Source organism: Brassica rapa, chromosome A02 (genome assembly GCF_000309985.2).
Source record: "Brassica rapa cultivar Chiifu-401-42 chromosome A02, CAAS_Brap_v3.01, whole genome shotgun sequence".
NCBI lineage: Eukaryota > Viridiplantae > Streptophyta > Magnoliopsida > Brassicales > Brassicaceae > Brassica > Brassica rapa.
The window spans coordinates 3,829,805-3,845,358 of NC_024796.2; the positions used below are offsets into that span (position 1 = coordinate 3,829,805).

A 15,554-nucleotide genomic window follows, 5' to 3' on the forward strand; every position below is an offset into this window, starting at 1 on the left:
AACTACATACACATATATAACATATACATATATATATATATACATTTTAAGAATTTCAATGGGTAAAACTTCCATTGAAGGTGCTCTAAGCAACCGAGTTCTAAAACATCTCATTACATTTCACTTTGTGGCTATACAGAGAAAAGACTTCACCCCATTTAAAAAACTCAGACATAAAGTTTAGCTGTTGGGTTGCACTATTTTGTTATTGATTAGTTCGGACTTTGGGCCTAAAATTCAGGATACTTCTAGATTAAATAAAAAAATATATTGTAAAAACGCTTTCGTGTGGTTAGTTATAAATTCTACAGATTAATACGAACAAAATAACACTCGCGGGTAAACTTACATTTAGTTGATGCACTTGGTCTTATTCGTCAAAAAGCATACATGTGGTTGATTCATCAAAGATTTGATGAATCCCATATCTTACACGAGAAAGCTCGTGATTGTTAGGTTAGGCCATATATACCAGGGGCAACCGATGAGTTTACGCCTAGTCCCAAACTCTCCTTTCACCACCAAGTTACCTCCGACTTGGTTTACATATGCATAACATTGTTACGTCAATAGAGTAAATCAATGCAGCTCTCAACAAATCTCTAACAATTCTAACTATTGGGACCTTGAAATGATTTGGTTTGGGGACAAACTAACCATCTAATAGCCTTAGACGTATCTTATGAATCTAGCTATAACCAGTGAGAGCAATACAATATCCTTGATGACTTGTTCAAGTTTCATCGAACATATAAGCAGGAAAGTTCCATACTAGAGGCACAAAATAATCAACCGTACAAATAAAACAGATGCAACATCATGAAAACAAACATAAAACAATTAATGTATAAAGATGCAACATCATGCGTGTTCTCTTCTAGGAATCGCACCGTGTGACGTGACCTTCTTCCCTTCCTGGAACCGCCATGGAAACAAACATAAAACGCCAAAGGAGCTTTCTTGTGACGAACTTGCACGTGTCAACAATTGGCTCCTTTGAAAATACATCTACATTTCACTAAAAAAGATTACCACAGCAAAAATTAAAGAATAAACTAGCCAAGAAATAATTAACGTTAAAATGGGACTGAAGAAAGCGTTCTCCTGACGAACTTGCACGTGTCACTATTGGCTCCTTTGAAAATACATCTACATTTCACTAAGAGATTACCCCATAGCAAAAAAACTATAACTAGTCAAGAAATAATTAACGTTAAAATGGGACTGAACAAAGCTTTCTTGTGACGAACTTGCACGTGTCACGTCACAATTGGCTCCTTTGAAAATACAGATTACAATAGCAAATTTATAACTAGGAAAGAAATAACGTTAAAATGGGAATGAAGAAAATTTATAAAAATGGTATCATTCATAGTCAAAGCCACATATAAACTTTACCAAATCTATAATATGTGGAAGTAAAAATATTAATTGTCTAAATTTCGTGGTATAGTATAAATTCATACGGGGACTGTAATCATGTGGTAGTTAATCAAAACTTGTTGATAAAACAAAAAGCTATGGAAGATCTCTCTGATGTAAGAAATAAGGTATAATCTGAATAACATTTTTACGTAGATGTTCTATATGAAATGATTTGTTTTCTGTGTGTGCTTGTTGCATAAAAGAACCGATGAATCACATGACTAAGATCTACGATCACCATCTATTACAATCTAATATACACTAATCTTTGAATTCTATTGTTTTAGTCTTATGTCAACAACTTTTATCATCCGAATCTGAATAATTAGCACAATTTATTCAACGAACCTGTTTCATAATACTTTATTGATTTTTTTTTTTTTACATTTGTGATATTCTGATTTATATTTAATAGGATAATTCAATAGATCGATCTCGAGCTTTTATCGATCTCGAGTATAATATGTAAATCGATCTCGAGTTTTAGTCAAATGTAACCACCATGTATTTTAACCATTGTGGTAAATCTTTTGTAACCACAAATCATTGAAAAGAATATAATTCATAGTCAATAGGAAGGATAAAATCCAATTAAATGCTATTTTATTTTTTTTACACATATTTAAATTTCATGTGGTAATAGATATGATTATTGTGGTGAAGAAGGGATATACATATACACACATGGTCTTGTGGAGTATCAAACAAATAAAATATAACCATAATACCGGTCAATAATAAATAATAACTCTCCATAACTGTAAGATAAGATTAAGAATTGGACTCTCTCTAGTCTCTCTCTATAGTGTTAAAAAAAAAAAAAGAAAAAAAAAATGAAAGCGAGGTTATCGGGAAGCTAATCAGGAAGGGGGAGGGAAGCGAAGAAGATGGCGATGTTAGAGACGAACGTTATTATTATTGTGATATTATTATTATTGATGGTGCTTATGTTGTTTCTCTTCTCCCTCGTCATCCTCTTCGCCTGCAAGCCATGGCGCTACCTTCCCCTTTTCCGATCCTCTTCCTTCAAGGTGATCAATCGCGAGACGCTTGATCACCAATGGCTTATTGATTGTGTGTTTGATTATTATCTGATTGGGAATGAGAATGTTTTTTTTGATAGATTCGTTCATAAGTGTTTGCTTTGAAAGGTAACCCTAAGAGTGATTACTTTCTTTTGCAGTTGGGGGAATTGCAGAGGCCGCTTGTATCTGATGGTGGTGATGAGCATTTGAACCAAGGCCAAACCGGTGAGGAGGGGTCAAGGGAATATGATTTAGAGGGAGCTTGCTATCAGAATGAAGGGATTTTGCAGGGACGGGCTTACAAACAAAGGCTTCCTTCTTCGTCTCCCCATCTCAACCAAGGTAAACTCTTTGCATTCATTCCCCTCTTGATTCAGCTTTGGTGAGTCTCTGCATCATTAGATTAGGTTCATGGAAATGATTAGAATGACAAAGAAGTGAATAGCTTTGTTTTACAAATAATTTCTGAAGGTTTTGACAATGCTTTGGTAGGTCGAACGATTAAACATCCAGCTGACAAGGTTAGCTTGGAAGATGTGGAAACGGATGACTTGCAGGACAACACAAGTCAGAACCTACAACATGGTCTGGAGAAGGAGAGACTTTCCGAGATTTCTCCAGTAATTGTGAATGATCAAAGTAATTTTCTTTTCCTTGGCTTTGCTAGGGTGTGTAATGTAACTTCAATCTCAATTAGTCGTGCAAGACATGTATCATAGTTTGTGTTGTAAGTGCAGTAAGTTGGCTGTGCTTGGAGGTCATTTCGGGTCCTTCCATTGGGCTTCAATTTGCTGTTCACTCCGTGAGTACTTCCAAGCTGCCATTGGGACTTGGAAGGGTTTCTCCTTCTGGTATGATATTGAAGGACCCTGAGGTTTCAGGGAAGCATGCACAAATCACATGGAACTCTACTGTGAGGAGCTACCTAGTTTTATTTATCCAACTTCTGCATTTCTCATCTTATTACTCTGTGTGTGATGCCTGCCTGGCTTTGATTTCAGAAATTTAAATGGGAGCTGGTAGACATGGGTAGTTTAAATGGAACTCTCTTGAACTCCCGGTCAGTAAGCCATCCTGATTTAGGCAGCCGAAAGTGGGGTCAGCCCGTTGGGCTTGCAAGTGAAGATGTAATAACTTTGGGAACAACGACAAAGGTCTATGTAAGTCTATCTGAGTGGTTGAAGGTGTTCCATTTATTTGTTTTTGCTTTTCTTAATTGATTTTTCATGCAATTTCTTTTCATTTTTGGAAGGTCCTTATCTCATCTCAGAATGAGTTTAAGACACCGTTCAGAGTTGGTGTGGCCTCAGATCCCATGGCCAAGCGTCGCGGAGGCAGGAAACTTCCAATGGAAGATTTTTGTTATTACAAGTGGCCGCTTCCTGGGGTTAATAAGGTTACCCTGATTTGGAATCTTCAGTTGTTTATGTGATAATAAACTTCATTGCTTCTGCTAACATAATTCTAAATGCATAATACGGTTTCAGTTTGGGCTGTTTTGTGTTTGTGATGGACATGGGGGAGCTGGGGCTGCTCAATCCGCTGTAAAGTGAGTCATTGTTTATGGTTCAGACTACCTCTGTTCACAATATGTTAGGAGGCTTCACTGACTAACAACTATGGTTTAAAGTTTTGTCTCAAACAACGATAATATTATACTGAATATATAACCTAATGTAACTTATTCTCCAGAATTATTCCTGAGGTTCTGGCGAATATTTTATCAGACTCTCTGGAGAAGGAGAAGGTGCTATCACAGCGGGATGCTTCGGATGTTCTCAAGGACGTGCTTGCGAAAACAGAAGCACGCTTGGAAGATCACCTATATGAGGTTCTGAAGCTTGTCATTTTCTTTCCTTTTCATTTGATTGCATGTTTTCTTCTTCACGACTTGGCTGCAGTGTTTCCATTGCTTCGTACTGAATGAACTAGTCGGTCCATGCAGGGTTGTACAGCTACTGTCCTCTTGGTCTGGAAAGACGGTGAAGAAAATTTATTCGCACAGTGTGCCAATCTTGGTGATTCAGCATGTGTAATCAAGTACGTCAAACATATTATATTGCTATCTTATGATTCTTAGTTACTGAGCTTGCATTAAAGGTGCATAAACTTGTAGAAGCATTTTGTTAGTGTAGAAAGAGGAAGGGGGTATGATATAACCCAAATTTGAAACAATGATCTTGCGCGTCTTAAGTGTGAGCGAGTGTGGTCTTCTTAATGAAAGCCTCTTGTTTTGGAAACTGTAGATTGTTTCTACTCTAGGCTAGGGTTTGTGGGAGAGCAAGTAGACATCAGTAGATGAGAGATCTATGCATCGTAATAAAATTGTTGTTTTGCAGAAATAGAAAAAGAGTTTATCCCTAGATTTTCGTTGATACCATCTTAATTAATAACCACATCAGATCGTTGTTTTGCTCTCAGGAAATAATGCTCTCGGCATGATAAGTTAGTAGCTTCTCGTTATTTTAACTGATTACGATTTGGTTTCCAATTTGGCAGCCTTGGTGGGAGATATATACAAATGACTGAAGATCATCGAGTGGCTAGCTTAACCGAGAGAAGAAGAATTCAAGAAGCAGGACTATCTTTGAGAGAAAATGAGACTAGGATCTTTGGTATTAGCTCAATGAATCAAACTCTCCTCTGATTCTGATTCTGATTCCATTGTATCATAGTAACCAAATCTGAGTTGATAATCATCTTCAGGTATAAACCTTGCGCGGATGTTAGGAGACAAATTTCCAAAGCAACAAGACGGCCGTTTCAGCGCAGAGCCATATATAAGTGAGCCTTTGCGTATCGATCAATCTAATAAAGACGTGTTTGCTGTATTGGCTAGGTAAGAAACATTAACACCATAACAAGCTTATCTCCATCTTCTCATCCGTTTTTTTTGGTAAATCTAAAAAGCTAAAAACAATTATGCAGTGATGGACTATGGGATGTGGTGAGTCCGAGTAAAGCTGTGCAGCTGGTGCTTCAGGTTAAACTTTTTTTTTCTATTTTAAAATGAAGCTTCATGGTTATTGCTCTGTCTGAAAATATCAAACTCATGGTTATGTTTTGAATTGAATGTCCCAGATGCGAGAGAAAGAGAGAGGGACAGAAGATAGTGCAGAGAAAATAGCAAAGGGTTTACTTGATCAAGCTAATGTGATGCGTACAAAGGACAACACCTCCATTATTTACTTAGATTTTGATCCTTCTTTGTAATATATTTGGTAAGTTTCTGTGTACAATCTTTTGTTCATTTGTTAGTATCTTAGGGTATATGAGAAAAAACCTCAGATGCAGAACTTATATCTAATTAATAAATAGCAATACCAATTAAGGTTGAAAAATTAATGTTGAAAAATTGTGTTGTTTTATCATAAAAATTGATTTTGTTGGAAAAAGTTAAATTATAGAGAAATATGTCTCAAAGGTTGTGTTTTTTTTTATCTTAAAAAGTTGCATTGATTGAAAAGAAGTTAAATTATATTTGTGTCTTTTCAACATCATCTCTAAGTCTATTAGTCACAAGAGTTGTGTTTTTAATTAGTTTTTAAAAAATAGTTACCAAAAGTTGCATACTTCTATCTGCACCTATTTGTATCTAACCGCTTAACTTTTTAAAAATTGCACATTTAATTACTCAATATTAATATATTTTTAATTTGATTGGTTGTAAATGTCCTACAATTACAACTTTCTATTAATATATACCTATTCGCTTTTAACTTTTTAAATGTTACATACTTTATCACTCCTACCTTTTCAATACTATTTAAACAATTTTGGATCAAATTTTATATTAAAAAAATCAAATGTTCGGTGTATCATACATGATGTGATCAAAGAGTTGTCTCTTCCACTGTTATGAGTCTCGGTGGTCATAAAATTAAAGCTAAAACGCTTAACCATATCGTCCCAAAGAAAATGTATCTCCAAACCATTATTTCTTTGCTCTTTAATGTCACTTTCTCTCCACTTTCACTACAAGAAATAGAAGCAATACATGACGGTCATATTTATCATTGGTTTATCGGAAACATATGTATTTTTAATTATGATCAGAAACGTGTGTTTCCGACTGTTTCCCGACAATCAAAATTTTGACTAGTGGATCTCGCTAATCATCATTTGTCTTGATATTCTAATTTTTAAATCACAATCTCAAATCTACAATATTTCTTTATAAAATAAAAATTTTCTTAAAATAACAGTTTTAATTTTTTTTAAAAAAATACATATTGATCAAAATATATTTTAAAAAATACTCATCTATCAACAAATTTTTTTTGTTTTCATAATTTTAAAACCACAATCTCAAATCTTCAATATTTCTCAATAAAAATGAAAATTTTCCTAACATAGCATTTTTAAGAATATATATTTTAAAAATACCACACATTCATCAAAAATTCTAAAATAATATTCATCTATAAACAAAAATTCTTGTTATCATAATTTCTAAATCACAATCACATCTACAATATTTCTCTATAAAAGAGAAAACTTTCTTTAAATAGAAACTTTTAGAAAATTATTTATAAAATACATCCTATTGATCACAAATTATAAAAGAATATACATCTAACAACGAAAACTCTATTTATCCTAATTTCCAAATCAAAATCCCAAATCTATAATATTTCTCTATAAAAATGAAAACTTTCCTTAAATAGAAACTTTTAGAAAATTATTTATAAAATACATCCTATTGATCAAAAATTCTAAAAGAATACACTTCTAACAACAAAAACTCTATTTATCCCAATTTCCAAATAAAAATCCCAAATCTACAATATTTATTTTTTAAAATGAAAACTTTGCTTAAATAGAAACTTTTAGAAAATTATTTATAAAATACATCCTATTGATCAAAAATTCTAAAAGAATACACTTCTAACAACAAAAACTCTATTTATCCCAATTTCCAAGTCAAAATCCCAAATCTACAATATTTTTCTATAAAAATAAAAACTTTCCTTAAATAGAAACTTTTAGAAAATTATTTTAAAAATACATCCTATTGATCAAAAATTCTAAAAGAATACACATCTAACAAAAAAAACTCTATTTATCCCAATTTCCAAATCGAAATCCCAAATCTACAATATTTCTCTATAAAAATGAAAACTTTCCTTAAATAGAAACTTTTAGAAAATTATTTTAAAAATACATCCTATTGATCAAAAATTCTAAAAGAATACACATCTTACAACAAAAACTCTATTTATCCCAATTCCCAAATAAAAATCCCAAATCTACAATATTTCTCTATAAAAATGAAAACTTTCTTTAAATAGAAACTTTTAGAAAATTATTTATAAAATACATCCTATTGATCAAAAATTCTAAAAGAATACACTTCTAACAACAAAAACTCTATTTATCCCAATTTCCTAATCAAAATCCCAAATCTCCAATATTTCTCTATAAAAATGAAAACTTTCCTTAAATAGAAATTTTTAGAAAATAGTTTATAAATGCATCCTATTGAAAATTCTAAGAGAATACACTTCTAACAACAAAAACTCTATTTATCCCAATTTCCAAGTCAAAATCCCAAATCTACAATATTTATTTTTAAAAATGAAAACTTTCCTTAAATAGAAACTTTTAGAAAATTATTTATAAAATACATCCTATTGATAAAAAATTCTAAAAGAATACACTTCTAACAACAATAACACTATTTATCCCAATTTCCAAGTCAAAATCCCAAATCTACAATATTTCTCTATAAAAATGAAAACTTTCCTTAAATAGAAACTTTTAGAAAATTATTTTAAAAATACATCCTATTGATCAGAAATTCTAAAAGAATACACGTCTAACAACAAAAACTCTATTTATTCAAATTTCCAAATAAAAATCCTAAATCTCCAATATTTCTCTATAAAAATGAAAACTTTCCTTAAATAGAAACTTTTAGAAAAGTATTTATAAAATACATCCTATTGATCAAAAATCCTAAAAGAATACACATCTAACAACAAAAACTCTATTTATTCCAATTTCCAAATCAAAATCCTAAATCTACAATATTTCTCTATAAAAATGAAAACTTTCCTTAAATAGAAACTTTTAGAAAATTATTTATAAAATACATCCTTTTGTTCAAAAATTCTAAAAGAATACACATCTAACAACAAAAACTCTATTTATCCCAATTTCCAAATAAAAATCCCAAATCTACAATATTTCTCTATAAAAATGAAAACTTTCCTTAAATAGAAACTTTTAGAAAATTATTTATAAAATAAATCCTATTGATCAAAAATTCTAAAAGAATACACATCTAACAACAAAAACTCTATTTATCCCAATTTCTTAATCAAAATCCCAAATCTACAATATTTCTCTATAAACATGAAAACTTTCCTTAAATAGAAACTTTTAGAAAATTATTTATAAAATACATCCTATTGATCAAAATTTTTAAAAGAATACACATCTCACAACAAAAACTCTATTTATCCCAATTTCCAAATCGAAATCCCAAATCTACAATATTTCTCTATAAAAATGAAAACTTTCCTTAAATAGAAACTTTTAGAAAATAATTTAAAAAATACATCCTATTGATCAAAAATTCTAAGAGAATACACTTCTAACAACAAAAACTCTATTTATCCCAATTTCCTAATCAAAATCCCAAATCTACAATATTTCTCTATAAAAATGAAAACTTTCCTTAAATAGAAAGTTTTAGAAAATAATTTATAAAATACATCCAATTGATCCAAAATTCTAAAAGAATACACTTCTAACAACAAAAACTCTATTTATCCCAATTTCCAAGTCAAAATCCCAAATCTATAATTATTTTAAAAATGAAAACTTTCCTTAAATAGAAAGTTTTAGAAAATTATTTATAAAATACATCCTATTGATCAAAAATTCTAAAAGAATACATTTCTAACAACAAAAACTCTATTTATCCCAATTTCCAAGTCAAAATCCCAAATCTACAATATTTCTCTATAAAAATGAAAACTTTCCTTAAATAGAAAGTTTTAGAAAATTATTTTAAAAATACATCCTATTGATCAAAAATTCTAAAAGAATACACATCTCACAACAAAAACTCTATTTATCCCAATTTCCAAATAAAAATCCCAAATCTACAATATTTCTCTATAAAAATGAAAACTTTCCTTAAATAGAAATTTTAGAAAATAATTTATAAAATACATACTATTGATCAAAAATTCTAAAAGAATACACATCTACCAACAAAAACTCTATTTATCCCAATTTCCAAGTCAAAATCCTAAATCTACAATATTTCTCTTTAAAAATGAAAACTTTCCTTAAATAGAAACTTTTAGAAAATTATTTTAAAAATACATCCTATTGATCAAAAATTCTAAAAGAATACTCATCTAACAACAAAAACTCTATTTATCCCAATTTCCAAGTCAAAATCCCAAATCTACAATATTTCTCTTTAAAAATGAAAACTTTCCTTAAATAGAAACTTTTAGAAAATTATTTTAAAAATACATCCTATTGATCAAAAATTCTAAAAGAATACACATCTAACAACAAAAACTCTATTTATCCCAATTCCCAAATCAAAATCCCAAATCTACAATATTTCTCTATAAAAATGAAAACTTTCCTTAAATAGAAACTTTTAGAAAATAATTTATAAAATACATCCTATTGATCAAAAATTCTAAAAGAATACACTTCTAACAACAAAAACTCTATTTATCCCAATTTCCAAGTCAAAATCCCAAATCTACAATATTTATTTTTAAAAATGAAAACTTTCCTTAAATAGAAACTTTTAGAAAATTATTTATAAAATACATCCTATTGATCAAAAATTCTAAAAGAATACACTTCTAACAACAAAAACTCTATTTATCCCAATTTCCAAGTCAAAATCCCAAATCTACAATATTTCTCTATAAAAATGAAAACTTTCCTTAAATAGAAACTTTTAGAAAATTATTTATAAAATACATCCTATTGATCAAAAATTCTAAAAGAATACACATCTAACAACAAAAACTCTATTTATCCCAATTTCCAAATCAAAATCCCAAATCTACAATATTTCTCTATAAAAATGAAAACTTTCCTTAAATAGAAACTTTTAGAAAATAATTTATAAAATACATCCTATTGATCAAAAATTCTAAAAGAATACACATCTAACAACAAAAACTCTATTTATCCCAATTTCCAAGTCAAAATCCCAAATCTACAATATTTCTCTTTAAAAATGAAAACTTTCCTTAAATAGAAACTTTTAGAAAATAATTTATAAAATACATCCTATTGATCAAAAATTCTAAAAGAATACACATCTAACAACAAAAACTCTATTTATCCCAATTTCCAAGTCAAAATCCCAAATCTACAATATTTCTTTTTAAAAATGAAAACTTTCCTTAAATAGAAACTTTTAGAATATTTTATAAAATACATCCTATTGATCAAAATTTCTAAAAGAATACACATCTAACAACAAAAAAACTCTATTTATCCCAATTTCCAAATCAAAATCCCAAATCTACAATATTTCTCTATAAAAATGAAAACTTTCCTTAAATAGAAACTTTTAGAAAATAATTTAAAAAATACATCCTATTGATCAAAAATTCTAAAAGAATACACATCTAACAACAAAAACTCTATTTATCCCAATTTCCTAATCAAAATCCCAAACTCTAATATTTCTCTGTAAAAATGAAAGCTTTCCATAAATATAAATTTTTAGAAAATAGTTTTAAAAATACATCCTATTGATCAAAAATTCTAAAAGAATACACATCTACGAACAAAAACTCTATTTATCCCAATTTCCTAATCAAAATCCCAAATCTCCAATATTTCTCTATTAAAATGAAAACATTCCTTAAATAGAAATTTTTAGAAAATAATTTTAAAAATATATCCTATTGATCAAAAATTCTAAAAGAATACACATCTACCAATAAAAACTCTATTTATCCCAATTTCCTAATCAAAATCCCAAATCTCCAATATTTCTCTATAAAAATGAAAACTTTCCTTAAATAGAAAATTTTTGAAAATTATTTATAAAATACATCCTATTGATCAAAAATTCTAAAAGAATACACATCTAACAACAAAAACTCTATTTATCCCAATTTCCAAATCAAAATCCCAAATCTACAATATTTCTCTTAAAAATGAAAACTTTCCTTAAATAAAAACTTTTAGAAAATAATTATAAAAATACATCCTATTGATCAAAAATTCTAAAAGAATACACATCTAACACAAAAAACTCTATTTATCCCAATTTCCAAATCAAAATCCCAAATCTACAATATTTCTCTTTAAAAATGAAAACTTTCCTTAAATAGAAACTTTTAGAAAATAATTTATAAAATACATCCTATTGATCAAAAATTCTAAAAGAATACACATCTAACAACAAAAACTCTATTTATCCAAATCCTCCAAATCAAAATCCCAAATCTACAATATTTCTCTTTAAAAATGAAAACTTTCCTTAAATAGAAACTTTTAGAAAATTATTTATAAAATACATCCTATTGATCAAAAATTCTAAAAGAATACACATCTAACAACAAAAACTCTATTTATCCCAATTTCCAAATCAAAATCCCAAATCTACAATATTTCTCTTTAAAAATGAAAACTTTCCTTAAATAGAAACTTTTAGAAAATAATTTATAAAATACATCCTATTGATCAAAAATTCTAAAAGAATACACATCTAACAACAAAAACTCTATTTATCCCAATTTCCAAATCAAAATCCCAAATCTACAATATTTCTCTATAAAAATGAAAACTTTCCTTAAATAGAAACTTTTAGAAAATTATTTATAAAATACATCCTATTGATCAAAAATTCTAAAAGAATACACATCTAACAACAAAAACTCTATTTATCCCAATTTCCAAATCAAAATCCCAAATCTACAATATTTTTCCTATAAAAATGAAAACTTTCCTTAAATAGAAACTTTTAGAAAAATATTTAAAAAATACATCCTATTGATCAAAAATTCTAAAAGAATACACTTCTAACAACAAAAACTCTATTTATCCCAATTTCCAATCAAAATCCCAAATCTCTACAATATTTCTCTATAAAAATGAAAACTTTCCTTAAATAGAAATTTTTAGAAAATAATTTTAAAAATACATCCTATTGATCAAAAATTCTAAAAACACATCTAACAACAAAAAACTCTATTTATCCCAATTTCCTAATCAAAATCCCAAATCTCCAATATTTCTCTATAAAAATGAAAACTTTCCTTAAATAGAAAATTTTTGAAAATTATTTATAAAATACATCCTATTGATCAAAAATTCTAAAAGAATACACATCTAACAACAAAAACTCTATTTATCCCAATTTCCAAATAAAAGTCCTAAATCTACAATATTTCTCTTTAAAAATGAAAACTTTCCTTAAATAAAAACTTTTAGAAAATAATTTATAAAATACATCCTATTGATCAAAAATTCTAAGAGAATACACATCTAACAACAAAAACTCTACTTATCCCAATTTCCAAATAAAAGTCCTAAATCTACAATATTTCTCTTTAAAAATGAAAACTTTCCTTAAATAAAAACTTTTAGAAAATAATTTATAAAATACATCCTATTGATCAAAAATTCTAAGAGAATACACTTCTAACAACAAAAACTCTATTTATCCCAATTTCCAAGTCAAAATCCCAAATCTACAATATTTATTTTTAAAAATGAAAACTTTCCTTAAATAGAAACTTTTAGAAAATTATTTATAAAATACATCCTATTGATCAAAAATTCTAATAGAATACACATCTAACAACAAAAACTCTAGTTATCCCAATTTCCAAATAAAAATCCCAAATCTACAATATTTCTCTTTAAAAATAAAAACTTTCCTTAAATAGACACTTTTAGAAAATAATTTATAAAATATATCTTATTGATCAAAAATTCTAAAAGAATACACGTCTAACAACAAAAACTCTATTTATTCCAATTTCCAAATCAAAATCCTAAATCTCCAATATTTCTCTATAAAAATGAAAACTTTCCTTAAATAGAAACTTTAAAAAAATTATTTATAAAATACATCCTATTGATCAAAAATTCTAAAAGAATACACATCTCACAACAAAAACTCTATTTATCCCAATTCCCAAATCAAAATCCCAAATCTACAATATTTCTCTATAAAAATGAAAACTTTCCTTAAATAGAAACTTTTAGAAAATAATTTTAAAAATACATCCTATTGATCAAAAATTCTAAAAGAATACACTTCTAACAACAAAAACTCTATTTATCCCAATTTCCAAGTCAAAATCCCAAATCTACAATATTTCTCTATAAAAATGAAAACTTTCCTTAAATAGAAATTTTTAGAAAATAATTTTAAAAATATATCCTATTGATCAAAAATTCTAAAAGAATACACATCTACCAATAAAAACTCTATTTATCCCAATTTCCTAATCAAAATCCCAAATCTCCAATATTTCTCTATAAAAATGAAAACTTTCCTTAAATAGAAAATTTTTGAAAATTATTTATAAAATACATCCTATTGATCAAAAATTCTAAAAGAATACACATCTAACAACAAAACTCTATTTATCCCAATTTCCAAATCAAAATCCCAAATCTACAATATTTTTCTCTTAAAAATGAAAACTTTCCTTAAATAGAAAGTTTTAGAAAATAATTTATAAAATACATCCTATTGATCAAAAATTCTAAAAGAATACACATCTAACAACAAAAACTCTATTTATCCCAATTTCCAAATCAAAATCCCAAATCTACAATATTTCTCTTTAAAAATGAAAACTTTCCTTAAATAGAAACTTTTAGAAAATAATTTATAAAATACATCCTATTGATCAAAAATTCTAAAAGAATACACATCTAACAACAAAAACCCTATTTATCCCTATTTCCAAGTCAAAATCCCAAATCTACAATATTTATTTTTAAAAATGAAAACTTTCTTTAAATAGAGACTTTTAGAAAATTATTTTAAAAATACATCCTATTGATCAAAAATTCTAAAAGAATACACATCTAACAACAAAAACTCTATTTATCCCAATTCCTAAATCAAAATCCCAAATCTACAATATTTCTATTTAAAAATGAAAACTTTCCTTAAATAGAAACTTTTAGAAAATAATTTATAAAATACATCCTATTGATCAAAAATTCTAAAAGAATACACATCTAACAACAAAAACTCTATTTATCCCAATTTGCTAATCAAAATCCCAAATCTACAATATTTCTCTATAAACATGAAAACTTTCCTTAAATAGAAAGTTTTAGAAAATTATTTGAAAAATACATCCTATTGATCAAAAATTCTAAAAGAATACACATCTCACAACAAAAACTCTATTTGTCCCAATTCCTAAATCAAAATCCCAAATCTACAATATTTCTCTATAAAAATGCAAACTTTCCCTAAATAGAAAGTTTTAGAAAATAATTTATAAAATACATCCTATTGATCAAAAATTCTAAGAGAATACACTTCTAACAACTAAAACTCTATTTATCCCAATATCCAAGTCAAAATCCCAAATCTACAATATTTATTTATAAAAATGAAAACTTTCCTTAAATAGAAACTTTTAGAAAATTATTTATAAAATACATCCTATTGATCAAAAATTCTAAAAGAATACACATCTAACAACAAAAACTCTATTTATCCCAATTTCCAAGTCAAAATCCCAAATCTACAATATTTCTCTATAAAAATGAAAACTTTCCTTAAATAGAAACTTTTAGAAAATTATTTTAAAAATACATCCTATTGATCAAAAATTCTAAAAGAATACACATCTAACAACAAAAACTCTATTTATCCCAATTTCCAAATCAAAATCCCAAATCTACAATATTTCTCTATAAAAATGAAAACTTTCCTTAAATAGAAACTTTTAGAAAATAATTTATAAAATACATCCTATTGATCAAAAATTCTAAAAGAATACACATCTAACAACAAAAACTCTATTTATCCCAATTTCCAAGTCAAAATCCCAAATCTACAATATTTCTTTTTAAAAATGAAAACTTTCCTTAAATAGAAACTTTTAGAAAATTATTTATAAA

General features: G+C 27.5%; 1 protein-coding gene across 1 annotated transcript; it reads left to right on the plus strand.

Annotated features, from left to right (window-relative positions):
* Window positions 1-1,999: 1,999 nt before the first annotated feature.
* LOC103851221 (protein phosphatase 2C 70) lies at window positions 2,000-5,827 on the plus strand. The gene is made up of 13 exons (XM_009128067.3): window positions 2,000-2,456; window positions 2,609-2,792; window positions 2,943-3,089; window positions 3,188-3,363; window positions 3,452-3,610; window positions 3,703-3,846; window positions 3,938-3,999; window positions 4,143-4,281; window positions 4,396-4,490; window positions 4,950-5,065; window positions 5,157-5,289; window positions 5,379-5,433; window positions 5,532-5,827. The coding sequence occupies exons 1-13, from the start codon at window positions 2,313-2,315 to the stop codon at window positions 5,661-5,663; spliced, it is 1,686 nt and encodes a 561-aa protein (XP_009126315.1). The 5' UTR covers window positions 2,000-2,312; the 3' UTR covers window positions 5,664-5,827.
* The last annotated feature ends 9,727 nt before the right edge of the window (window positions 5,828-15,554 follow it).